Below are 24,704 nucleotides of genomic sequence, written 5' to 3'. Positions count from 1 at the left end.
GTCGCTAAGTGGTCCTCGTAATACTCCCTCCCCGGTGTCTGCGCTGTGACCCAAATCCTTGCCAGCTCCCCAGGGCCCAGCACAGCTTCACAGGAATGCTCCCCCACGAAGCATCTGATTTTCTGCCCCCAAATGTGCAGAGGAAGGCTTGCTTCCCCTCGCCCCACCCCCGCCTTTGCCACTGTGAGCTTATAAAGAAGCCGTCAGAAGCAGGGTGTGCGATTTTGCGGGCCTCCACGCATCCCGTGACCCTGCTTTGTGGGCGTGATGTGATAAAAAGGGCCAGAAACCACACAGACTAGGTTCGGACCTCCCACTAACTCACTGCATGACCTGAGTGCTCTGAGCGTTTGGCCTCTGTCTGCAAAGCAGGAGTGGTGATTTTCATACCCACATACCAGGTGGGCAGCATCCTCAACCGAAGGGCACAAGCAACCGCTCGGGGCTCAGGCCAGCAGAGAGCAAAGCTTGTGCCTGACGTGGAGCCTGTTTGCAAAGTCATTTTTATTATGCCTTATTCCACCCCACCGGGATTAACATGAAACCTGACACACGGTGAACCTCACAGCCGAGCATCTTGCAAATCTGTGGGGGACCATTTCCTCAGTGGGTCTTAAAAACAGGCCAAGCTGCAATTTTTAAAAAAATCTTTCTCTCCTCTGCAAGATTCCATAAAGTGTCTAAGAGTGTAGGGGTCATCGCCCCTCCCTTGGCCAAAAGATCAGCTTTCATTTTTAACCTCCTGCCAGTTCGAGTCCAAAGGCTCCCCTACCCAGGCCCCATCTCAGTTCTTTGCGAGACAGACCCTTGCTCTGCTGCCGGGGCGGGGTCGGAAGGGTCTCTGTGGACCGGCTTGATGTTTGCCAACGTGTAGCAAATAGAGCTGGGACACCTGGTAGGCGTCAGAGCCTCGCGGGATCCCCCGAAGCCCCACTGGGGGCATCCCACCATCGTCCTGTGAGATCCCAGCTCCCCCATTAGCCAGCCCTGTGCTCTGCCCTGTAGATGACCAGCCGCCCTTTCTGCTCCCAGACGTCCAAGTGGCCCCCAGACCAGGTGCTCCTGCCACCCCAGGGGCAGCCGCTGGCCCAGTGAGGCCGGTGTGCACAGTCACAGGAGCGACAGCCCCCCACACATGTGCAGGGGAGCCCACCAGGTCCCCGGCGAGGCGGCGGCCCCGTTGCACTTGTGCCTCTGGACTCTCTTCCTCTCTCTGTTCTCACTCCATCTAACCCGCAAGGTGTGGCTTGCTGAACTAACCCAGATCCAGACATCGTGTTCCTTTTGTTCACAAAACCATTTTTAATATTTTGACAGGAAAAGTAAAGGTATCAAACAAAAGCAGATCATTCCAAAGGTAAACACGTGCGACACCGTCTGACACTGCCTTGCAAGCGCCTGGCTCAAGTTTTTCTGGAAAACTGGGGCGGGGGGCGGGAGGTGACTTTTAACTTCTCAAGCTTCTTTGTTTCCTTCCCTTTCCTATCATCTCCCCCTTCCCCTCTAGAAAACAGTGTCTCCTGTTGAAATGATACAGAGGTGTCTTTGTTTGGGTTTCCTAGAGGCAGGGCCTGTGACGGGGATCTCTGCACAAGTGGTGTTTAAGGGGGAGCTCCCGGGAGAAACCCGAAGCGGGGGAGGGAGGGGGAAGCAGTCTGGGCAGGGTCAGGACTGAGCCAGGAGGTGGGCTCAGCCTGATCCCCCGGGGAGCCCAGGAGTGTTTACCACAGAGCTTATCTCGCCAAGAGGCGATGGGACCCTTCTGTCATATCCCCACATCAGGGGTCTTTAGCTGCGAGCCACCTCCAGAGGGCGGGATGGCTGCAGCACCTCGTGGGCGTCCAGGGAGAGAAGGCCCTTCAGCCAGAGTGGTCCTGTCAGGAAGGGGGCAGCTTTGCACCGCTGGCAGCCAAGACCCCAGCAGCTGGCCTTGGGTCAAGTGCACCCAGACGCTCTGTCTAGTCTCTACGTACAGCGTGCAGACGGAGATATAAAGCAACCCCTCAATCTGGCCAACAGGTGGGACAGCGCTAGTCCCCCTCGTCAGCGACAGTAAGGTTGGCCCATGAGCGAGGGCTGGCCGGATGAGCGCACGTGGAAACACGAGGTGTTTGGCATCCCTTGAGCTGCGAGGAAGGAAGCCAGCACTCCGTAGCTCTTGGCTTCTGGGCACTCGGGCCACAAGAGGCTGTAATCAGCCCGCCCGGAGGCAGCACCATCCACAGGACACAGCCCAGGCCCAGTACCCCTGTCACCGCCACCAGGCCCATCTGCCCCCACCCTGTCTCTGACAGCACAGCCCTAAGACTGAGCCTCAGAGCTGCTACCCGGGAGGGGCATTGTTGTGGCTCCGGGGACGTCCGAGAGGCCTCCCAGTGCCCGCTGGGGCTTTGGGAGGGCAGGCCGGACCCTGTGTTTCTATCCTAGAACCTGCTGGACTCCAAATCCCTGAAGCTCATCATCAGTATGACCCTGCACGACCGCACCACCAAGTCCCTGCTGCACCTGCACAAGAAGAAGAAGCCGCCCAGCATCAGCGCCCAGTTCCAGGTAGGTGGCCCAAGGGGGCGGTGCTGAACTCAGCCTGACACTCACGTGGCTGGGTCAAAACAAACCCAACACAGGCAGCCTACTGTTATCCCGGGGCTTCCTGACCTCGTCACAGCTTGACATTTGGGGTTGGGTCATTCTCCGTGGTGGGGGCCGTCCTATGAGTTGTGGGGTGCTAAGCAGCATCACTAGCCTCCACCCACCAGACACCAGTAGCGTTGTCCAGCCGTGACAACCAAAAAGTCTCCAGATCTTGCCAAATTCCCCTGGGGTAACAGAATCACCCTTGGTTGAGAACCACCAAGTTAAAAGAGTCATGAATCAGCATGTGAGTTGAAGTGACCACCGAACTGTGTCCTTAGGTCATGTTTCCCTTTTTTTACCTGGTTGCCAGGAAGCTCAGGGACACTTTCTTTCTTTTTTTCAGTGGGGTCCAATGGCCGCTGGCCCTTTTTTGTGTGTAATTACCTCATGTAGGAACTCCCACAAATCCTTTTTGGAAGCAGCAGGCCAGAGACTAAAACCACTGCATCCATGGTCCCTTCTGAGGCTGACCCGTGTTTTAAATCCCTAGAAAGAGTCTATCTGGTTCCACCACCTTCCCCCCACTTTTCACCTGAGATAGAAGCAGGAGCTGGATGGCCCTGGGAAGATGGTGGCTCTCAGCCAGGGGGACCCCTCAGCTCCCTTGGGGGCTCCCCGGGGTAGCACAGCCTCTGGTCAGAATGTCCCGCTGCAACCTCCCATGTCCCACATCAGCACAGATGCCCCGCTGCCAATACAGGCAGGTGACCTGGCTCCCCTCTCACCGAGGAGTGTGTCCTTGGGGGTCGCAGCTCAGCACCTTCCCCCTCTCTCCCCAGACATCCCTTAATAAGCTCCTGGAGGCGCTGGGGAAGGCAGAGCCCTTCTTCATCCGCTGCATCCGCTCCAACGCCGAGAAGGTGAGGGGCTCCCACGTCTCGGGGGAGGTGAAAGCCAAGCCGAGGTCTGGTGGCTCGGCAGGGGGTGTTCCTGTTGGGTGGCGGGGGGTGCTGGGAGCGGGGAAGGTTGGTCAGGAGAGTCCTCAAGGAAGCAAGTGTCCACACAGGTTTCGGGAACTGTAAACGTGTGCTGTAGCCGGCTGGGGGTAGACGGGGGTCAGCAGGAGGCAGCAAGGGCAACCTGCTGACTAGCCAAGAATAGAGACGTCCTCTGGAACATGGCGGGGCCCCAGAGAAAGTCTGTTCGAAGAGGGACAGGTCGGGGGTGCTCTTCAGATATATCCCAAAGGCAATCAGTGCAGAGAATGTGCTGGAAGGGAGAGGCTGAAGTCAGGCAACTGAACTTTCTGGAAAGACAGAGCACTAGTGGGGGCCAACAGTGGCGGGCTCAGCCCTTGCAGCCAGGCTTCCTTCTCCCCAGGGGTCCACTGGCCACTCCATCCCCTCAGGGACTTTGCTGGAGGCTATTTGGGACCTGGGCTCCCTCCCAGGCACAAACCGATCTCTGAGCAAGTGCCTCCTGGTGACTCTGTTCACCCACGCCCTCTGTCTCCACTCTTCCTGTTTCCCTGCCTCTCCCCTGCTCCTGGGACGCTCTGCTAACGTACAGAGCCCAGCTTGGCCCTGCCAGGTGCCATGGCTTTCCGTCCCCAGGCGAGGACCTGAACTCACCCTGTCTCCCCTCCCTTCCCATTCCTGGTCCCCCAGTGGCGTCTCAGAGATTTCTGTCCCCCTTCCCCACCTTCCACCAGCAGCAGAATCAGGCCTGTCTTCTCCACCCATTCGGATTTTGCCTCAGCTTTGGGCAACTCGGGAAACACTCCATCAGCACCTGCTTTGGACATGAGCCATGCCTGCAGATCATTCTTTGCTGTAGGGGGCACTATGCTATGCTTTTTAGTGTATTGAGTAGAATCCCTTGTCTCCAAGAGCCCACCACGTACCAGAAGCCCCCACCCCCCACCCCGCAACCCAATCATGACATCCCTCCCCTCATGCCATTCCCTCCCCTCCATCCACTTAAAATAACCCCCACCAGCATGGAGTCCAGGCCCCTGAGCTCTGGGCTGGAAGCTCACTGATCCAGCCTCATTTCAGCCCCTCCTCCCCCTCACCCCCCTCACCCCCACCCCTCCAGCAGCAAGCATCTCCCTGCATCCCTGTCCACCCCTCGGCTTCCCCTTCCTCCTTCGGGCCTTCACCCAGCTGCTCCCTGCCCGCCCCCCCGCCCGTCCTCTACTCAGCCCTCAGGACTCAGCCCACGGTCCCCTCTCCTGTGACACCTCCCACGGGGGGCCCAGCAGTGTGTTCTGTCTGCCAAATCCCCACTACTCACCCTGATACGTGGCACAGGGTATGAGTTCAACAGGTTTGGAAAGGGGCCTTTAGGAAATAACTCTTTGCAGCAAATTATCTTGAGTGAGGCAGTGAGAAGTGGCATCTGTCTCCCGGACAACAGGGAATAGAGCAGATCAGATGGCCAAGTTTTCTAGAAGAGATGAATGCCTTAGGCATCACTGCTGAGTGGCCCCATGTCTTTATTCCAAAAAAAATGTCTGGAGCAAGGGAAAAAAAAAAAACAGAGCCTCCAGGTGCCCACGGCTGCCAGGTTGGGGACATTTCCAGATCAGCCCCAGCCCACAGGTGTGCCCTGACTGCATCAGTATCTGGAGTCCTGAGGGATGGCAGTCACATGGGAATAGACACCTCTTCCCAGGGATCCCGTCCCCAGCCACCTGCAGGCATCTGCCCTGATTGCTCAATCCTGTTTCAGAAAGAGCTGTGTTTCGATGATGAGCTGGTGCTGCAGCAGCTGCGCTACACAGGCATGCTGGAGACCGTGCGGATCCGGAGGTCAGGCTACAGCGCCAAGTACACGTTCCAGGTAGGATGCTCTCGTGCACACGCGTGGCTGCCTGGGACACTAGCCACCTCCAGAAAGAGCGCTTCTATGGAGCATGAGCCTGGCACGTTACTTTCCATTAGGGTTTCTCCACACTGGCTGGCACTGTTGGCATTTGTACCAGATCATTCTTTCTCACGGTGGGGGACATAGTTCCTCGCAAGAGGTGTGTTAAACCAAGTGGGGAAGAGGGAACTGCAAAAGCAGATCCCTGTGCAGCTCGGCCCTTTATTGAGCATCTTCTGTAATACACACTTTTATACCCAGCTCTTTTATTCTGTCAACCAGCAGCAAGGGGGCCCTGGTTCCTATTTTCCCAATATGGAACCTGAGGCCCAAGGAGGTGATGACTTCAGAGATGACTCCCTGGGCTTTCTAGAAACACAGAAGATCACCAGTAACCTCAAATTGGTGAAGACCAAATTACAGCAGTTTCTCAACCACGTCACCATTGACACTTGGGGCTGGGTCATTCTCTGTGGTGAGGGCTGCCCTGTGCATCATTGGGTGTTGAGCAGCATCCCTGGCCTCCACCCGCAAGATGCCAGGAACACTATTCCTCTGAGTTCTGACAACCCAAGATGTCTCCATGTATCACTGAATGTCCCCAGGGGTCAACATGGCCCAGGTTGAGAACCCCTGGCTCATGCTGGGAGCTGGCAGCAGCTGTGTGGCGCTCGAGTGAGCACTGGGCCTGAAACCAGAGGTGGCAGCACCTGGTCCCCGTTCAGGCTTTACCCGTATGGCCTCAGGGACATGGCTTCATTGTGGCATGCCTCCCTTTTTCATCCACAGAATGGGAATATCGTCTTTCTGATCCTGCATAAATAGGAAAGGCAAATTACCGAAAAGGGAGAAAATCCTGGTGTGTCTCATTAATGGCTTGGCTCTTAAAAATTTGGCGTAATTGTTTACTTAAAAAGGGCATACCTTGGGACTTCCCTGGTGGTGCAGTGGTTAGGATGCCACGCTTCCACCGCAGGGGGCACGGGTTCTATCCCTGGTTGGGGAACTAAGATCCCACATGCCGTGCAATGCGGCCAGAAAAGCGAGGGCAGTGGGGGGACATGCCTCCAGCTACGGTTCAGCCTTCTAATGAGGCAGACTGTGGGCCCCCCCAAGAGCAGCTCCATCTCCTGGATGCCCCCCAACAACGCCAGCACCCAGCAGGTCCTCGATGGTCACTCACTGACTGACTGAAAGATCGGTGCTCTATGTGTGCAACAGTCTTTCTTAAGCTTTAGACTATTTCAGAAAGTCCAAGATTTTAGCTTTGTCAGTACTGTTCACATCAAACCAAGTTTTGCCTTCAGAAACTCGGCTTGACCAGGGAATTGCTGGAGCTCCGTCTTCTTGAGTGGCAGAAACACTCACGCAGATTTTCCTTTCTCGAACAAAATCACCCAGGATTTCACGGAGCAGTTCCAGGTACTGTTGCCCAAGAATGCCCAGCCCTGCAGGGAGGTTATCTCTGCCCTGCTGGAGAAGATGGACATAGACAAGAGGAGCTACCAGATCGGCAAGACCAAGGTCAGTGTTTGCACCCCTCAGGGTGGCTGCAAACTGTACCCCACTTTCTGCTACACACAGGGTCCGCCCACAGCCCAAGCCACTCACTGAAAAATAAGGGGCTCTGCTGAGGAAGTGCGTTTCTTGGGGCCCAGCATGTTATTTCTTCCTGGAAGGCAGAGGGGCAGACCTAAGGTGTGGGGCTCAGGCATCAGACCATCACACCATAGCACAGGATGTTCAGGAACCAGTCAGTAACCTTTGTAATGTCTGGCAGCTCCCCAACAGGGCTCTACCAGATGTGACAAGTCTCCTCACAGCGCCCCAACGAGTTAATCATATAGAGTTACCATGTGGCCCAGCAATTCCGCTCCTAGGTATCAACCCAAAAGAACCGAAAACAGATGTGCAGATTCTTGTACATGTATGTTCATAGCGGCACTAGTCACTTGCCGAAAGGTAGAAATAATTCATGTATCCATCAACAGATGATAGATAAACAAAACGTGGGCCATTCACTTAGTGGAGTATTATTCAGCCCTGATACACGCTTACGTGGATGAACCTTGAAAACATCATGCTGGGTGAAAGAAGTCAGACACAAAAGGCCACAGATTGTGTGATCTCATTAATATGAAATGTCCAGAACATGTAAATCCATAGAGACAGAAAGCAGATTAGTGGTTGCCAGGGGCTGGGGGAGGGGGATTAGGAAATGACTGCTAATGGGCACGGAGTTTCCCTTTGGGGTGACTGGAAATGTTCCAGAGCTAGATAGAGGTGATGGCTGCACAATATTGTGAATGTACTAAATGCCACGGAATTGTTCACTTTAAATGGTTAATTTTATGTTCTGGGAATTCTATCTCAATATATATATATATTTTTAAACTCCCCTTGGTCAGGTCAGTCAGCACACCAGCTTGGTCTCACGCACTCCCAGGGTGGGCTGAGCAGACCTGCCGAGTACAGGGGTTCTGGAGGCCATGTTGACCCCTCCTGTGCCCACTCCCTGCTAGGTTTTCCTGAAGGAGACGGAGCGGCAGGCCCTGCAGGAGACACTGCACCGGGAGGTCGTGCGGAAGATCCTGCTCCTGCAGAGCTGGTTCCGGATGGTGCTGGAGCGCAGGCACTTCCTACAGATGAGGCGGGCGGCCGTCACCATCCAGGTCCTGAGGGGGCCCATGGGGCCGGGGGCGGGGGTGGCCAGGGTCTCGCCCTCCCAGACCCTGAATGCCCCCTCCACTCTCAGGCCTGCTGGCGGTCCTACCGCGTCCGCCGGGCACTGGAGAGGACGCAGGCAGCAGTGTACCTCCAGGCCGCGTGGAGGAGCTACCGGCAGCGGGCAGCCTACCAACTCCAGAGACAGAGCATCATCCGCCTGCAGAGCCTCTGCCGGGGGCACCTGCAGCGCAGGAGGTGAGCAGAATGGGACCAAGCCCCCCGCCCCCACCGCCAGAACATTCCACTCACCCAAGGGCTGCCTGAGACACCATCTGGCCAGTGGAGCTGTCTGGACACAGGGAGGCTGAGGAGGGGCTGGCAGGCATCTAGCCGTCTGGGCACACAGGACCCTAGAGAGACGCTCCAGGGCTGGTAGGTGGCACCTACTGGCAAAACCCCAGGTCACCATTGGCGGTACTCAGTCTCTGCCAGGGACCCCCGCACCACCACTGCACCTGCCCACCCCAGGCAGGTTGGCAGAGCACTTGGATTCAGAGCTGGAGGGTTCAGGCCACCAGGACCAGCCATCAGGGGGCTCCCCTCACCCCGCTCACACACAAAGCCTGGGAATCTACCAGGCCAGGGACCCCAAAGGAATTCAGAGGGTTCTGAACAGATCCCTCCCACAACAGACCTAATAAAGGTCCCCCGAACCAGCCAGGCAGAGGTGGCCATGACAACAAGAGGCCACTCCGTGTCTCCCCTTCCCTGGCTGAGGAGGTTCTGCCTTTCCAGAAGCATCTCTGAGGGCCAGGGTCTCTCCACATGCCACCTGGCCCCCCACCCCTGCACCTGCAGGTAGAAAAGGGGTCCCCAACGCCCTGGGTGGATTTGTTCCTGAAAGCACCCCCTTCACTTTCCCCCCACCAGCTTCAGCCAGATGGTGGCAGAGAGGGAGAGGGAAGCCCAGCGAGCCGCCAAACAGGAAACCGCAGAGACCGGGCCGGGCTGGGCAGCTGGGCAGGAACCCTCGCAGGGCCCAGAACCACCCAAGGACGGCGAGCATTTGGAGCTGGAGCCCGAGGTGTGGCCCAGTGACAGGTCCCCCGTGGAGAGCTCCCAACCGGAGAAGGCGCCCCCAGCCCAGAAAAACGCAGCCGAAAGTCACGAGAAAGTGCCCAGCAGCCGGGAGAAGCGCGAGTCGCGCCGGCAGAGGGGGCTGGAGCACGTGAAGCTCCAGAACAAGCACATCCAGTCCTGTAAGGAAGAGCACGCCCTCAGAGAACCTTCCGGAAGGGCCGTCCCAGAGCCACAAGAGAGCCTCCCAGAAGACAGAAAGGAGGACAGAGAAGATGAAAGCCCTAGGGACGCAAGGACGGAGACAGGGATGGCTCCTCCTGAAAAGCAGCCCGAGGAGCCCCCGCAGCCCGCGTCGGGCAGCCCGGTCTCAGCTGAAGCCCAGGGCGGGAGCCCCAGGCTCGGCCACGTGGAACGACCCACCAGCCTGGCCCTGGACAGCAGGGTCGGCATGCTGGCCCCCAGTGCCACCCCGGAGACTCCCAAGGACAAGAGCAAGCCGGGGGTTGGCCCGAGGGCCCAGGACAGGCCCGAGAGCCCAGGAGGCTCCACCCAGATTCAGCGGTACAGGGACCCAGACGCCGAGCGGCTGGCCAGCGCCGTGGAGCTGTGGCGGGGCAAGAAGCTGATGACCGCTGGCCCCAGCACCATGCTGAGCCAGTCCCTGGACCTCAGCGAGCGGCACCGGGCCGAGGGGGTCGCCCTCACGCCCACAGAGTAAGCCCTGTACCCTCCTTTCTCCAAGGGCTGGGGTGGGCGGGCAGGGTCGGGGGATACACAGCCAAAGCCTGGAGCAGGACCGGGTCAGCACCATGCATCCCAGAAACGCGTGAGGCTCTGTGCCTGAGAGCTGACAGCAGGTGGGTGGAAGCCCCAAGGAAGAAGGGGCCAGGGGGCGGGGAAAGGCTCAGGGAAGACGAGGCACCTTCCGGGGACCCTGAAGCTCCTGTTCAAATGAGCCCAGTTCACACAGAAAGCCTCCAGCCTTGTGGAAGGTGGCCCCTTGAGTTGAGGTCCACCCCCCTCCCCAGCCTGCCTGGACCTCAGTTTCCTCATCAACAGTGGGAGTGATTACACACACCCAGAGGCTGAAAGAGCAGCTCTCGACACACTTGGACCCCAGTTGGCTAAATATCGGTGACTCCAAATCACCAGCCCCTTGTCCCAGAGGGCTGCCTGTCCAAAGGAATAAAGAGATGGAGGAAGATGCAGGCCTTTTGCTAGGACAGGCTTTCTCGGCCTTCGCACAGTGGACCCCTGGGGCCGTCTCGATCTCTGTGGTGGGGGCCGTCCTGGGCACCGTGGGGGGCAGAGCAGCATCCCTGGTTTCCACCCACCAGATGCCAGTAGCACTACCCTGTCCCACTCAGTCAGGGCAACCTCAAATGTCTCCTACTCACCCTTGTCAGTAAAAGCCACATTTCTGTGATCTCACAGGGAGAGGCGCATTTCCTTATCCACGAGCGACGTCTCCAAGCTCCTCTCGTCCCTGTCCCAGACCAAGACTCAGGTAAAGCTTTAGGCGGCAGCTCTCACCCCTGAGGGTCCAAGCGCCACCAGAAGGGAATGGTGGATAGAATGCATGGCAGCACCGGGGCCCACACCTTCCCTCCGGAGAGGGCGCCTGCCTTTGCTTACCCAGTCCCCCTCCCCTACAGCCTTCTGCAGAAACCACAGACGGGGAGCCCAGCACGAAGAAGCTGGCCATCCAGAAGAAGAAGTCGGGCGACGCATCCTTGGGGACAGATGCTGGGCTGTCCTCAGGCTCCGTCGATTCTAAGTAAGTGTGGGGTTTTGGGTGTGGGCTCAGGCCACCAGAGGACACGCAGGGTGTCCAGGTCCTCCAGTCCCAGAGCACTCTGATCTCCTAAGCTGATCACACTTTTCTCCCTTTTTTTTTTTTTTTTTTTTTTTCTTTTTTTGGCCGCACGGCTTGAAGGATCTTAGTTCCCTGACCAGGATTGAACCTGGGCCCTGGCAGTGAAAGCACACCACTGAACCACCAGGAAATTCCCATAAGCCGATTGCACTTATATGAAGCTCTTTTGGGGAGACGTTCGCTTAGCAGTTCTGTGAGGAGAAACCCATGCGGAGCTCGGGTTGTGGCCACATTGGGGTGAAATGATTCCCATTGAAACCTAGAGCCAGTGTGGGTCACCTCCTCTGAGGCCAGACAGACAGTGTCCATTTGGCTGTTTATGGAATGAGAACCAGCTCCCAGATCCTCCATCCCCACATCTGGGAACCCCTCCTTGGTCTTTAGATAGCAAAAACTGGGCCAAGGCTCTGTCCCCAGAAAGCCTCTGCCACAGTGCTCTAGGTGGTTCACAGAGCAGAGGGGTTGGGCCCTGGGACAGGGGAGCTTTGACCTAAACTCAGGACGGGAGCCTGAGGACGGTGAGGAATGGGCTGCAGTGGGAAGAGAGAGCCCCCTACTTTCAGGAGACACCACCACCAAAACAAAGTACCACAAACAGGGTGTCTTCAAACAATAGGAGTTTACTCTCTCTGGTTCTGGAGGCCAGAAGTGTGAAATCAAGGTGTGGGCGGGGCCGTGTCTCCCTCCAAAGGATCTCGGGGAGGATCCTTCCTTGCCTCTTCCAGCTTCTGGGGGCTCCATGCAGTCCTTGGCTTGTGGCTGCATCACCCCCCGCTCCAATCTCAGCCTCTGTCTTCACATGACACTCGTCTCTCCCCTGTGTCTTCTCTTTTTCTGTCTCTTATAAAGACACTTGTCATTGGCTTTAGAGCGCATCTGGGTAGTCCAGGATGACTCAGAATCTTGAGATCCTTCATTTATTGTCTTAGTACATTCGGGCTGCTGTAACAAAACAGCACAGACTGACCTGGAGGCTGGAAGTCTAAGATCAAGGTGCCAGCAGATTTGGTATCTGATTCATAGACACCTTCTTCTTGCTGTGTCCTCACATGGCGGAGGTGGTGAGGGAGCTCTCTGGAGTCTCTTATAAGGGCATTAATCCCATTCATGATGGCTCCACCCTCATGACCTAATCAGCTCCCAAAGGCCCCACCTCCCGATACCATCACACTGAGAGTTAGGCTTCAGCATACAGATATGGGGGGACACACATATTCAGTCCATAGCATTTAGTCACATCTGCAAAGACCGTTTTCCCAGATAAGATCATGCTTACAGGCCCCGAGGGTTAGCACATGGACATATCTTGTGGGTGGAGCCATCATTCACCCCATCACATGCCCAGTATCCATAGTATATGATTTGGTATTTATTCTTTGAGGTTTTTCTCCCCTAACCTTGTGCCTGTAAAAAAATCTTGGGGGAGGGGATGGGGGGTAATTTTTTTTAATATGAAAATGGGGTCACGCTGTGACATCTGCTCAGCATCCCGCTCTTTTGCCCGACTCCCCTGTCAGTTCACACAGATCAACCGTATTTTTAGTGGCATCCCCTTCCAATGATAACCAAGAAAGGGCTATTTCTCATTACAGTAAGTGGACCCTTGCTTTGGCCTCACATCTGCCTTCATTTCCTGAGGCTTAAGCGGAATCCCTTACTTTGTCCTACAGGTCCACGTTTAAGAGACTTTTCCTGCATAAGAACAAGGATAAGAAATACAACCTGGAGGGCACAGAGGAGACAGAGAACACAGTACCCGGGCAAGTCGTACTGGAAGCCGCCGCCATGAAGAAGAATCTAGAAGGTTGGTCTCCCGCAGCCTCAGGGACAGACAGCAGAGCCACTGGGGCCCCTGAGAACCGTCCCCAGATGGGGCCTTGAGTTAGCTGTGGGCCAAGCCCTGGTTGCGGGGCTTTGGGACTGGTCTCCATCCCCGGAGGTGCTCTCTGGCTGCAGACCTCAGTGTGTGACAGCACAGGACCCTGGTTCTCTGCACTTGTGACCATGCCCCAGAGGCCAACCTGAGTCCTACCCAAGAACCCACTGCCCTTACCAGCCTCTCCTGCCTCCCGCCCCCCTCCCCAGCCCCCTCCAGCCACCAGCAACGCCACGCCACCGGCGAGAAGCACGCCAAGGAGCCAGGAGGCAAAGGGAAGAAGAACCGAAACCTCAAGATTGGCAAAATCACGGTGTCGGAGAAGTGGCGAGAGTCGGTGTTCCGCAAGATCACCAACGCCAACGAGCTCAAGTACCTGGATGAGTTCCTGCTCAACAAGGTGGGCCAGCTGGGGCCCCGGGCCTCCCCAGAGGGCCATCTCCACCTGGCAGTTTTGCAGACCGTCACACCAAAGCCTTTATCAGGCGGGAATGGAAAGTCCAGGTCCACGGTTCCAACACACAGAAAGTTCTGGAAACCACACGCTTGTTCCTAAGTTTGGCATCAGCTGCTTTTCTATAAAACCTGGCAGGGGGTTCCCGAGAGATCGCCTGTAGCCTACATTCATCCTGCTCGGTGGGGATGCTTACATTTTACTACAAAATGTGTGTCTCATTATGGGGGCCGCATAGAACGTGTGGAAGCGAGTCACACCTTAATCACCTGATTCTGGGACCCCCGCCCCTGCCGGAATCATCTAGAGCACACGTGCATGTGCACACATGGGTTGGGCGCCCAGCAGAGGCATTCTGTCCTGCAGTCCCTGCCCAAGTTTGAGATCCGCTGTTTAAAGACACGTGGTTTGCTGTCTCAGAGCGTCCCTTGGGGGCGGTGGCCCACTTTCTCACCCACGTGAGAAAAAGGAAACACTAGCATCCAGAATAATCTTCCAGGCAAGGCACCTGACACACCGAGTCCTGCCAGGCTGCTCCAAGGTCCTGCAACCTTTCCTCGTCCTGCTGCTCAGCTGCAGCTGACCGCGAACAAATTATTTTATTTAGAACACACTTTTACAAAATGCATTCGGTTCCAGGCAATGATTGAGCACTTAGCGTGTGAGACAGAGGTGAAGAAATCACAGCCTGCACTCAGGGTATTCATGGCCCCAGCTGCAGGCGGTCCCACAGCAAACAGTGTGGTGTTTGAGAGCTTCAGAGGGAGACAGCGGGCTGACAAGGACAGTTAAGGGGTGGAGGCATGGTGAAATGACCAGGCCATTTGAGGCAGCCCCCGTCCTAGAGCACAGCCGGGCATTGGGCGCCGGGGTGGGGCGGCAGGAAGGGCCCCAGTTAAACCAGTGTTTCTCAACCAGGGGTGAGTCTGCCCCCAGGGGACACATGGCAACATCAGCAGATGTTTTTGGTCCTCACAAGCTACCAGCATCTGGTGGGGGAGGCCAGGGGTGCCGCTCAACACCCACAGTGAGTGATCCCCGAGACATCAGTGTTGGCAAGAGGGCCGGGATGTTTCCCTGCAAGCCCAGGGGAGCCAGGGAAGGACTTGGGAGAGGGCAGAGCTATGGCCGCCCAGATGCCTGGCCTGAGGTAACATGGGGTCAGCACATCTCTCCCTTCCTCTCCAGATAAATGACCTGCGTTCCCAGAAGACTCCCATCGAGAGCTTATTCATTGAAGCCACCGAGAAGTTCCGAAGCAACCTCAAGACCATGTATTCCGTCCCTGTACGTGGAGCCCCCAGCCCCAGGGAGGGCCCCCGCAGCAAACCCCATGCCCTCCCCCGGGCACCCCCGTCTGTCTGTCTCACAGAGGGTCACACCCTGCATTGCCACAGAACGGGAAGATCCATGTCGGCTACAAGGACCTGATGGAGAACTACCAGATCGTCGTGAGCAACCTGGCGGCCGAGCGCGGCGAGAAGGACACCAACCTGGTCCTCAATCTCTTCCAGTCGCTGCTGGACGAGTTCACCCGCGGGCACACCAAGAACGACTTCGAGCCTCCCAAGGTGGGTGCTACCGCTCCAGGCGAGGGAGGGTCCCGGTGCCTGGACGTCGCTGGGGTGGGCGTGTCCCCAGGGGACCCCACACAGAGCTGGCCTTTGTGCTCCCTCACAGCAGAGCAAAGCTCAGAAGAAGAAGCGGAAGCAGGAACGTGCTGTGAGTATGTGTGTTCTCGCGTGCACGGGTGTGCGCGTGTCTGTGTGTGCGCGTGGGCACGCGGGCGGGCGTGTGTTTTCCTACCCGGCCTTAAGGGCCTCCGGTCCTGAGATGCCGCAGGCGGCGTCCCCACTGTGCGGCCCCGTGGCGACCCCGTTGGGGGTCCACCTTCCCACTCGGCCCCCCTCCCCCACTGCTCCAGGTCCAGCAGCACAACGGGCATGTGTTCGCCAGCTACCAAGTTAGCATCCCCCAGTCCTGCGAGCAGTGCCTCTCCTACATCTGGCTCATGGACAAGGCCCTGCTCTGCAGCGGTGAGTGCCCCTCGCCCACCGATCGCCCACCGCGCCCCTGACCCCCCCCAGGCCCCCCGACTCCCACCGCACACCCTCTGACCCCCCACCATGTCCCCAACCCCTCACGGTGCACCCGGGCCTTCACCCCAGCTACAGGGCCGATCCTCCCAGAGCACTGCCCCTCACTACAGGGGCAGTAAGGCCGCACCTCACCCACTCAAACACCCCGCTGTCACGCCGGGGCAGAGGCCGGTCCTCAACTGACCCCCAGGCCCCCCCCCCAACTCCGCAGCCTCCCCTCTGCACGCCTACCTGGGCAAGTCACCCTGGGCCCTATCTCCGGGTGTTTGTTCATGCTGCTCTCGCTGCCTGAAGTGCCGGCCCCTCCCCCATGTGCCAGGCGAGGCCAGTCAGTCCCCACAGGGACCCTGAGAGACAGGTGCAGCCCAGGGTGACCCAGCTGGCCCACAGTCAGGCAGCCAGGAGGTGGCCAAGGTCGGGTGGGAAGCCAGCCAGCCCCCAGGGGCCCAGGCTGGGTCAGGCAGGCCTCTAGCACTGCTGTTTTCCTGCCAGGACCAGTCAGGGTTGGCTTTCTTTTCAGGCCAGGGTCACCTCTCCCCTTGGCCCCTGTGTGAGGAGCAGCCCGCCACTCCGTGTCCATCGTAAATATCCAGGCAGTTGTCACTGTCCTGAGACACGGGGACAGGCAGCCACGGGACCCATGGGTCCCCGATGCGCTGTCAGTGACCACCCTCTCCCCCTCCCCCACCGTGACCGACTAGTGTGCAAGATGACCTGCCACAAGAAGTGTGTGCACAAGATTCAGACCTACTGCTCTTACACAAGTGGGAAGAAGGTGAGCCCACTGGGGCCGGGAACTTTCCAGAACACCTGGTGGAGGCCGTTCTGAGAGATGTGGAGGAGAGGGTATGCTAGGTGCAAGGCCAAGGCTGGTGTCAGGTGGGAGCATGGAGCTGGTGGGAGGGGCTGGTCCCGAAGCAGAGTGCACCCCGGTCCTATCAGAGCCCCCAGAGGACCCCCCAAAGCTGGGGCCAGGCTTGTGTGTGCACCCCAGGCCTTGGCCCTGCTCTTCCCTCCTCCAGGTGGAAGGAAACCCCAACCCTGCACAAGGAAGGCGGGGTTCTATGGGCTGGCACAAGCCAGGATCAGCTGGGCGGAGGGGACTGTGGCACTTCACACAGGGACCCCCTGCCAGCAGCCATCCACGGACCTCCACAGCCCGGCACCTCTGGCAGCCGTGCAAGAGAGGACGAGGAGCAGGGGGGGGAAGGCGGCCACAGAGGAAGCTGGGCTGGCGGGGGGGTGACAGGGAGGACAACCAGCCCGGGCCTGACCCTCACCCCCATCCCTGTTGTCGCAGATCGAGCCAGGCACTGAGCCGGGCCACTTTGGCGTGTGCGTGGACAGCCTGACCAGCGACAAGGTCTCAGTGCCCATCGTGCTGGAGAAGCTTCTGGAACACGTGGAGATGCACGGCTTGTACACCGAGGGCCTCTACCGCAAGTCAGGTGCCGCCAACCGCACAAGGGAGCTCCGGCAGGCGCTGCAGACAGGTGGGTGCTGCGGACAGGTAGGTGTCAAAGGCAGGAGGGCACCGCGTGGGGCTCCAGGCTCAGCCCTCCTGCCTTCCCCGAGCTCACCGGCCACCGCGCCCTCCCCGCAGACCCCACGGCAGTCAAACTGGAGAACTTTCCCATCCACGCCATCACCGGGGTGCTCAAGCAGTGGCTGCGGGAGCTGCCCGAGCCCCTCATGACCTTCGCCCAGTACGGCGACTTCCTCCGCGCTGTCGGTGAGTCCCACCGTGGCGAGAGCCGGCAGGTGGTCGAGGTCGGGGGTCAGAGCCTCGAGCATGTGCTGTGGCCAGTCAGGGAGGACGGACACCCGTGCCCCCAGCTGAGAAACCGGGCCCCAGACAGTGGGAGGCTCCCCGGCGCCCTGGGGCCTGTCGGGTGAGGGCCACAGGGAGCTGACCCCCAGGACCCTCCTAGAGCTGCCAGAGAAGCAGGAGCAGCTGGCCGCCATCTACGCCGTCCTGGAGCACCTGCCAGAAGCCAACCACAACTCCTTGGAGAGGCTCATCTTCCACCTGGTCAAGCAAGTGCCTGCCCTCCTATCGCCCCGCTCTCTGGGGGGTGGGGTCCCAGCAAGAGCCCCACCACGGTGTTCCCCGGGCTGGCGTTCTCTGGTGGCTCCACACCAGGATGTGAGCCCATACTGGGGGGGTCCAGGAGGGGGCCCCCGGCTTCTTCGTGGCGCCTCTCCACCCTGCAGGAGCGAGCGTTTCTCACCTCCCGGCTGCGGCAGCACTTTCCCGGGATCTGGACTCTGGTCTTGGGGCTCCCTGTGGCCACCCCCTAACTGCCGCTTGCTGCACAGGGTGGCCCTGCTTGAGGACGTGAACCGAATGTCACCCAGCGCACTGGCCATCATCTTTGCGCCCTGCCTCCTGCGCTGCCCCGACAACTCGGACCCGCTGACCAGCATGAAGGATGTCCTCAAAATCACCACGTGAGTACCAGGACCGGCTGGCCGCCACCCCGCAACATGTGCTCAGGGCAGCCGAGCCAGGGATCCCGCAACGAAAGAGGAGAGCCCTCTCCAGAATCCCGGGACTGGCCTGGCCTCCGCAGTGTGTAAATGTGCCTGCAGAGGAAAGTCTAGAAGAACATAGCCCGAGCACAACGGCCCCGGGAGGTGTCCTGAGCACTGGGGTCCTGGGTAAACTTCGTTTGGTCTCTCCACCCTTCTTTCTTTTCTAATGAACACACGTGACTTTTGTACTAAAACCGAACTTCTAACAAAGTCTGCATGTGCGCTGGCTGCTGTGAGCGGCGAGCAGGGCTCTTCTGACAGACGAGGGACAAGAAGCAGCCTGGCCTCATGGTGGCGTCGTAGGGCTCACACATGCCCACACCTAGGTGGAGACCTGGCAGCATCTCCTCAAGCAGCAAGAGCATCACTTCTGAGTTCTCTTGAGGGTGAAAAACCAAAAAAGGGGAGAAATCCCTCATCCTCTGTCCAGGGTGAGGGGCAGATGGTGAAGCCCCACATTCCCAGCCTCTGGGAGCAGTGAGAGCCTGCAGCAAACAGAAGCGATTGTCACAAGGTTCCTTCTTCCCCGCAAACGATCTTCGAAAGTTCTCAGAAAGTGCTTCAAAAAAAAAAAATGTTCTCAGAAAGTGCCTCAAGGGAATTCCCTGGTGGTCCAGCGGTTAGGACTCCATGCTCCCAATGCAGGGGGCCCAGGTTCGATCCCTGGTCAGGGAACTAGATCCCACATGCATGCCACAACTAAGGTCCCACGTGCCGCAACTGAGACCCAACGCAGCCAAATAAATAAATAAATTTTTTTTTAAAAAACAAACGAAAAAAAGGAAGTGCCTCAAAAGAACTCAGAAAGGGACTTCCCTGGTGGTCCAGTGGTTAAGACTCTGCGCGTCCACTGCAGAGGGCACGGGTTTGATCCCTGGTTGGGAAATTAAGATCCCGCATGCCTCGCAGCACAGCCAAAATATAAAAATTAATTAAGAGAAAAAGAAAAAAAGAACTCAGGAGGTCAGCAGACATCCATCACTAAAAGGACATTGTTTAGACTTTCGAATTGTAAAAATAAGAACCTGTCACCCAAAGCGGTTTCAGGAGGCAAAACACAGGAAGGCCTGAGGGCTACGCCTGACAGTGCACACCCCACACCCTGGGCCACACTCAAGAGATCAATGAACAGCTGCTGGTAGGCAGAGTGGAGGAGAGTCCAGTGTGGCCCTGACACTACCTGGGCAGCGGTATGCTGTTGACGGATTTGCTTCCAGCATGTTCCTTGAGTTTGTTTTTTTTTTTTCTTAAGTGGTCATGACAATGGGAAACCTGAGTCACGACTGCCTCTCCATCCAGGCTGAGACCATCCGGTCCCACCACACCCTCCCTGCCTCGGTACTGACCACTGAGGCTGGCCCTGACCACTGAACAGATGTGCCTTGGGTCACAGTGCAGTTTTAGAGCCCTTGGGGCCAGCTGCCTGCAGCCCCTGGGACAAATCACCCAACCTCCATGGTACTGTACTTCCTCCTTCAAACGAGGAGGCTTATTAAGACAAGGATTCAGGCTCAGAGAGGTGGGGTGAGCTACACGAGGTCACACAGTGAGTGAACTGGGGCCACGATGGGAGCCACAGCCATGTCCGTGGCCCTGCCTGGTGTCTGGGTCTCTGTCTCAGCCACCATGCCCCAGTCTCGGGCCAGCATCTCCCTAGATGCAGGCCCCCATGTTGACCATACCCCCCAAGGCGGTAGCTGAGTTGCCTTCTCCACAGGTGCGTGGAGATGCTGATCAAAGAACAGATGAGGAAGTACAAAGTGAAGATGGAGGAGATCACCCAGCTGGAGGCTGCCGAGAGCATCGCCTTCCGGAGGCTCTCTCTCCTGCGACAAAACGCTGTGAGCAACGCAGGGCGGGGCTTCGGTGGGGGCGGGGCCTTGTGGGAGTGGGGACCGGTGGGCGGGGTTTGGACATTGGGCGGGGTCTCACTTATCTGTCCAGCACACTCTCCCAGCACACCCTGGGCCACCGACAGCCTGACCTGGGGCCTTGTGGCAGCATGTTTACGGGCTGATTCCTCACCTCGGCCAAAAGACCACCATCCTAGCTCAGCCTCAAGGCCAGCTGCCACTCTCAGCAGTGGGTGTCCTGTCACCTACTTGGTGGTGGTCCTGGTCCTCCTCCAGCCATGTCCCCGGCTGACCTGGGCCCTGCCCACAGGGAATCGTTGCCACAGCAGAAGTGGCCTCACAGTGGGGGGTAGAGGGATAAGGGGCCGGTCCCGGGCTCCTGTGGGAGGATCCTGTCCTTGTCCCGACAGTCAGACGTGGCCTTATGCCCATGACTAGCGCCTGTGCCCTGGTCATGGCCCTGTGTGGTCACCCACTCTTCATCTCTCCCCCAGCCCTGGCCTCTCAAACTGGGGTTCTCGTCTCCTTATGAGGGGGTCCTGGTATGTACACGTACGGTGGGTCCTCCTCGCATGTCTCCCAGTGCGGTGCATGCTGGGGTTCCTCTCAACCCCTAGGGTCCTCGTAGGATAGACCGAGCATGTCCTAACCTTCTGGAAGTGCATGCTGGGGGAAACCCATTGCCTGCTGATTGCCTGTGCTGAAGATGACTAATGAGCCACGTGCCGGCCACTCGGTCCCTGCATGATCCCCGGAGAAGCCTCTCTAAGCCTACCATCCATGTCAGAACTAACCTCCCCCGGAGCTGCTTGCACCACCCTCTCCATCCACAAGCACTGACCCCCACCCACGCAGAGGGGCTGGCCAGACCTGCCGCTTCTCTTTGCAGATCAAGAATCCCAAGACCCGGATGAGCAGCAGCGCTGGCCTGGAGGAGCTGGGGGTGCTGCCAGAGGAGGAAGTGGCCGGTGGTGAAGAGGATCGCGAGAAAGAGATCCTAATTGAGCGGATCCAGTCCATCAAGGAGGAGAAGCAAGTGTCTCTCCGAACCCTTGCCACACTCAGCCACCCTGTCCAGCCCCCATCCACTGCCCCCCCCCCCACTAGAGGGGATCTGGCTGTTAGGAAGCTAATGGGCTAGGCTCAGTCCCGCGGTCCAGTGCCCACCTCACGGGGTGCTGCTGTCCTAAAACACAGCCTAAGCTCGTTAAACCCCTGGCTTGACCACAGGGAATCACGGTGGCCCATAGGGAGAGAAGGGAAACAGAGGGGTGATGCCTGAACTTTGTCTTAAAGTTGCCCTTAGCTAGGGCGATCCACCAGTTTGTTGTCAAGATGGAAGTATGAACGGAGATGCTGTTTAAAAATTATGCCAGGAGAACTGGTGTAATCGAGGCCCCCCGGGCATTCTAGACTTAGGAATAGGGTAGGGCACTCCAGGCAGAGGGAACAACATGTGCAAAGGTCTTGAGGCAGGAGCCCCTCGCTAGCTGAGTACTAGGCCAGATGCCTGGCTTCCCTCAGCAGCCCGACACCTTCCTCATATGAGCTTCACTGAGTCAGGGGCATTTTGGGCCAGGTGTGCTTTTGGGGTTGGGTTTGGGGTGCTGGGGTCAGGGAGTCCCCTCCAGGACCAGGATGACCTACTCTGTCCCCTACTGGCCTGGCACTTTTCCGTGGGGCAGTCTTCCACCATGGAACAGCCTTGGACACTGTGACCCTCTCATCCCCAGGGAGGACATCACGTACCGGCTGCCAGAGCTGGACCCTCGGGGCTCCGATGAGGAGAACCTGGACTCAGAGACATCAGCTAGCACCGAGAGCCTGTTGGAAGAGCGGGCTGGGCGGGGGGCCTCGGAAGGTCAGTATTAAGGTAGCGTCTGCTTTTTTCCTTCCCGTGTCCACACCCAGCAGGCCCCCGGGCGAGGGTCCGTCTGCCGGCCCTGAAGCTGCAGTAACCCTGCCATCTGTCTCTCAAAAGGGCCCCTCGCGCCTGCTCTCCCCTGCCCCAGCGCACCCACCCCGAGCCCCCTCCCCGAGGCGGCCGCCCCTCCTCGACGAAGGCCGTCGTCCTTCATGACGGTTAGAGTGAAGACCCCCCGGCGGACCCCCATCATGCCCACGGCCAACATCAAGCTCCCACCCGGCCTGCCCTCCTATCTCCCTGGCCGGGCACCAGGTGCCCAGGAAGCTGCCACCCCGGTGAGGCGCCGAGAGCCACCTGCTCGCCGCCCAGACCAGGTACACTCTGTGTATATCACACCCGGCACTCACCTGCCCACTCAGGGCCCTCAGGAGCCCCTGGACAAGGACGACCGGCCACCCGGGACCAAGCGGAGGTACTCGGACCCCCCAACCTACTGCCTGCCCCCTGCCTCGGGCCAGGCCAATGGCTGAGGGCCCACAGCTGTCAGAGTCCGCATATCCAAGGACGGCCCGGTGCCAGAGCTGGGTGCCAGAGCTCCAGAGCCAGCATTCAGTGGTCTGAGAAGGATCCGGAATGAAAAGCTCCAAGAGCGATGTGAGGTGGGCACCGACTCCAAGTGAGTGCAGGCAGGGAGAGGCTGGCTGAGGCCCGGCTGCCCTTGCTGAGCCCCTACATCACACGGAGTTGCCCGCCCAGAGCGCCGCATCATGGCGGGCAGCCTGGCATCTCCCAGCTCCCCTTTCGTACGTTTTTCTGGTCACTGTTTCTTTGGGCGTGGTTTACATAACTTTAAACTGTAACAGCCTTAACAGAAGACCAAATTGTTTTTTTTATATGTGTATGTACAAACTTTTATATTAACACCCTGCATCTCCCTTATAACCTGGACATGAGTCTTCAGAGTAAAGGCCACACAGCCGCGAAGCTTTGGAGGTTCAGACCCACGCTGAGGGACAGCTCGGGGGACAGTCTGAGGGCTAGGACCCTGCACGAGGGGTTTGGACACTTGTGGCCCGACTGCCCCAAGTCTGTCTTGGACTCGTATTCTGGCCCGGCAGTGGCCACCTGGCCGACGTGCATTCGAGGGAACAGTGAGCCTTCCGTAGTGATCAAGACTGTTGGCTGGAGCCAGGACACGAGGTGGTAGGCAGCCTCCACTCCAGGCACCACAGACCTCACATCCCAGGGAGGCTCGAAGGTGGCCATCACTCCTTGGTCCACTGTGCCCTGGACACAGGAGGCTGGAGGAGGCCACCCTTGGCACTGCCCACCCCATGTGGCAGAACAGGAGCCCTCAACTCAGGACCACTCATGGGTGGGGAGGGCAAGGCCTGGGGTTGTATGTTCCTACAAGTCTACAGTGACAGCCAGGACATCTGGCATCTCCGGAGCGGGGCTCCCCTCTTAGGCTCAGCCCACTCTCCAGACACCTGGACACATGGCCCCAGGTCTGGAACAAGAGGCACCCACAGGCCATGTGAAATTAAAAAAAAAAGTGCCTGAGAGGTGTCTGCATGCAGTTCCTACTCAGGCCAGCTCCAGGCTGAAAGAGCAGGGGTTGGCGGGTGGGGGTCAGCCCTGTGGCCTCAGCCAGGAGGGGTACAGGGCAGGGATTGGGCCCCTTGCCTGGAAGGAGCTGCCTTGTTCCTCCAACCGACTTTGCTGTTTGTTTGCTGGAATTTGACACATACTTTTCACACAAGGGACGTGGGCTTTGCTGGAAGTTCTTTTTATTGATCCAGAAAGCTGGGAAAGCAGGCAGCTCCTGGCAGAACCACATTCAGTGAGGAGTCTGCTGTCCTGGGAGCTGCCTCCTGTCACACCTAGCCTCTCCCCAGCTGGGGCTTAAATGTCAACTGATGGGGCCATCCACCCTGGGTGGGGCGTGGGGAGTCAGTCCTGGTGGACCCACTACAACCAGAAGCAACACTACTACCACCACCACCGCCAACCGCCACAGAAGAGCTCCCAGGTTGCAACCAGATGGGGAGTTGTGGGAACTGGTTGGCAGGTGGGTCCTTTGGGGCGGGGGAGTTGGAGACCATGACAAACCGGAGTTTCAATGGCACATGCAAGGAAGAGTTGGCGGGCTAGTCCAAGGCCACACAGCTGGAGTGGGGTGGGGCTGGGATTCAGACCCTGCCCTGTCTGCCTCTAGAGCCCCCTTTATCAATACCCTGAGTTTGGTCTCATCCATGGTACTTTACAGGGCACCAGGCCCACTGGTGTGACCTGGACACAGGTGACCTGAAGGATGGGGAGATGGTTAAGGGCTGCATGCCAGGCTTCAGTCCCTGTGAAGCCCCCATCCTCACCCTGTCCACTCCAGGAGGGGGGACTCGAACAAGGGGCCTTGGCTTCCTGAGGACGCAGGGGGGGGTTCCATCCATGGGGGTCTGGGCATTGGGCGTGACCTTTCACTCCCAGGTTTAGCCCATGTCACTGCCTCACGGCCAGTTTCCCAAGGGAGGAGACAGGTCCAGAAAAACTTAAGAAACTCGCAGAAGGCCACGGTGGGAGGTGGAGTCAGAGTCAGGGCTGGGACGGGACATCATAGCTGCAAAAGTTTGGAAATCGTAGCCCGTTGAGTCTTGGATTCCGAAGTCCCAGGTCAGAACCTCTCCCCCAGGAGAATCTCCCCCAGGCTGCCTGGCTGCGGAAGAGCTCAGTGTGGGAAGAACCCAGGAAGGAGTGGGGAGCGAGGGAGGAATTTTGAGCAGGGGGGGAAGTAATGAGCATGTCACGCGTTGCACGTGGGCCTGAAACGAAGGACTCGACCCTTTCAACCCGTTAAGATGCTCGCGAGGATAAGCAAGCGATTGAGTCCTTAATAAATACGGACTGGATGGCGCCGCTAATTGAAACAAGACAAGAATGAGAGAGCAAACGCCCAAA

At 58.2% G+C, this 24,704-nt stretch overlaps 1 protein-coding gene and 1 non-coding gene across 8 annotated transcripts; both read left to right on the top strand.

Moving 5' to 3' along the window:
- Nucleotides 1-14: 14 nt before the first annotated feature.
- MYO9B (myosin IXB) lies at nt 15-24,697 on the top strand. Of its 7 annotated transcripts, XM_028483050.2 has the most exons (26): nt 15-1,357; nt 2,428-2,550; nt 3,414-3,494; nt 5,308-5,418; nt 6,844-6,966; nt 7,965-8,114; nt 8,198-8,364; nt 9,040-9,903; nt 10,624-10,696; nt 10,845-10,966; nt 12,736-12,869; nt 13,151-13,341; nt 14,584-14,682; nt 14,793-14,966; nt 15,076-15,117; nt 15,320-15,431; nt 16,196-16,269; nt 16,795-16,987; nt 17,098-17,226; nt 17,426-17,531; nt 17,814-17,945; nt 19,747-19,870; nt 20,377-20,424; nt 20,772-20,914; nt 21,616-21,743; nt 21,864-24,598. In XM_028483050.2, the coding sequence occupies exons 2-26, from the start codon at nt 2,467-2,469 to the stop codon at nt 22,277-22,279; spliced, it is 4,020 nt and encodes a 1,339-aa protein (XP_028338851.1). In that variant the 5' UTR covers nt 15-1,357; nt 2,428-2,466; the 3' UTR covers nt 22,280-24,598. The 7 variants fall into 7 exon arrangements, with proteins under 7 accessions (XP_028338851.1, XP_028338852.1, XP_028338854.1 ...); XM_028483051.2 differs by having other exon boundaries at nt 15-2,550; XM_028483053.2 differs by lacking the exons at nt 15-1,357; nt 21,864-24,598 and adding an exon at nt 24,605-24,697 and having other exon boundaries at nt 2,461-3,494.
- TRNAW-CCA (transfer RNA tryptophan (anticodon CCA)) lies at nt 18,632-18,704 on the top strand. The gene has a single exon. It is a non-coding gene; the product is annotated as a tRNA-Trp (tRNA).
- Nucleotides 24,698-24,704: the final 7 nt, after the last annotated feature.

The sequence above is a fragment of the Physeter macrocephalus genome, unplaced genomic scaffold (genome assembly GCF_002837175.3).
Source record: "Physeter macrocephalus isolate SW-GA unplaced genomic scaffold, ASM283717v5 random_4, whole genome shotgun sequence".
Taxonomy (NCBI): Eukaryota; Metazoa; Chordata; class Mammalia; order Artiodactyla; family Physeteridae; genus Physeter; species Physeter macrocephalus.
The sequence above is the reverse complement of the archived record's forward strand: the minus strand, read 5'-3'. Positions and strand labels throughout refer to the sequence as shown.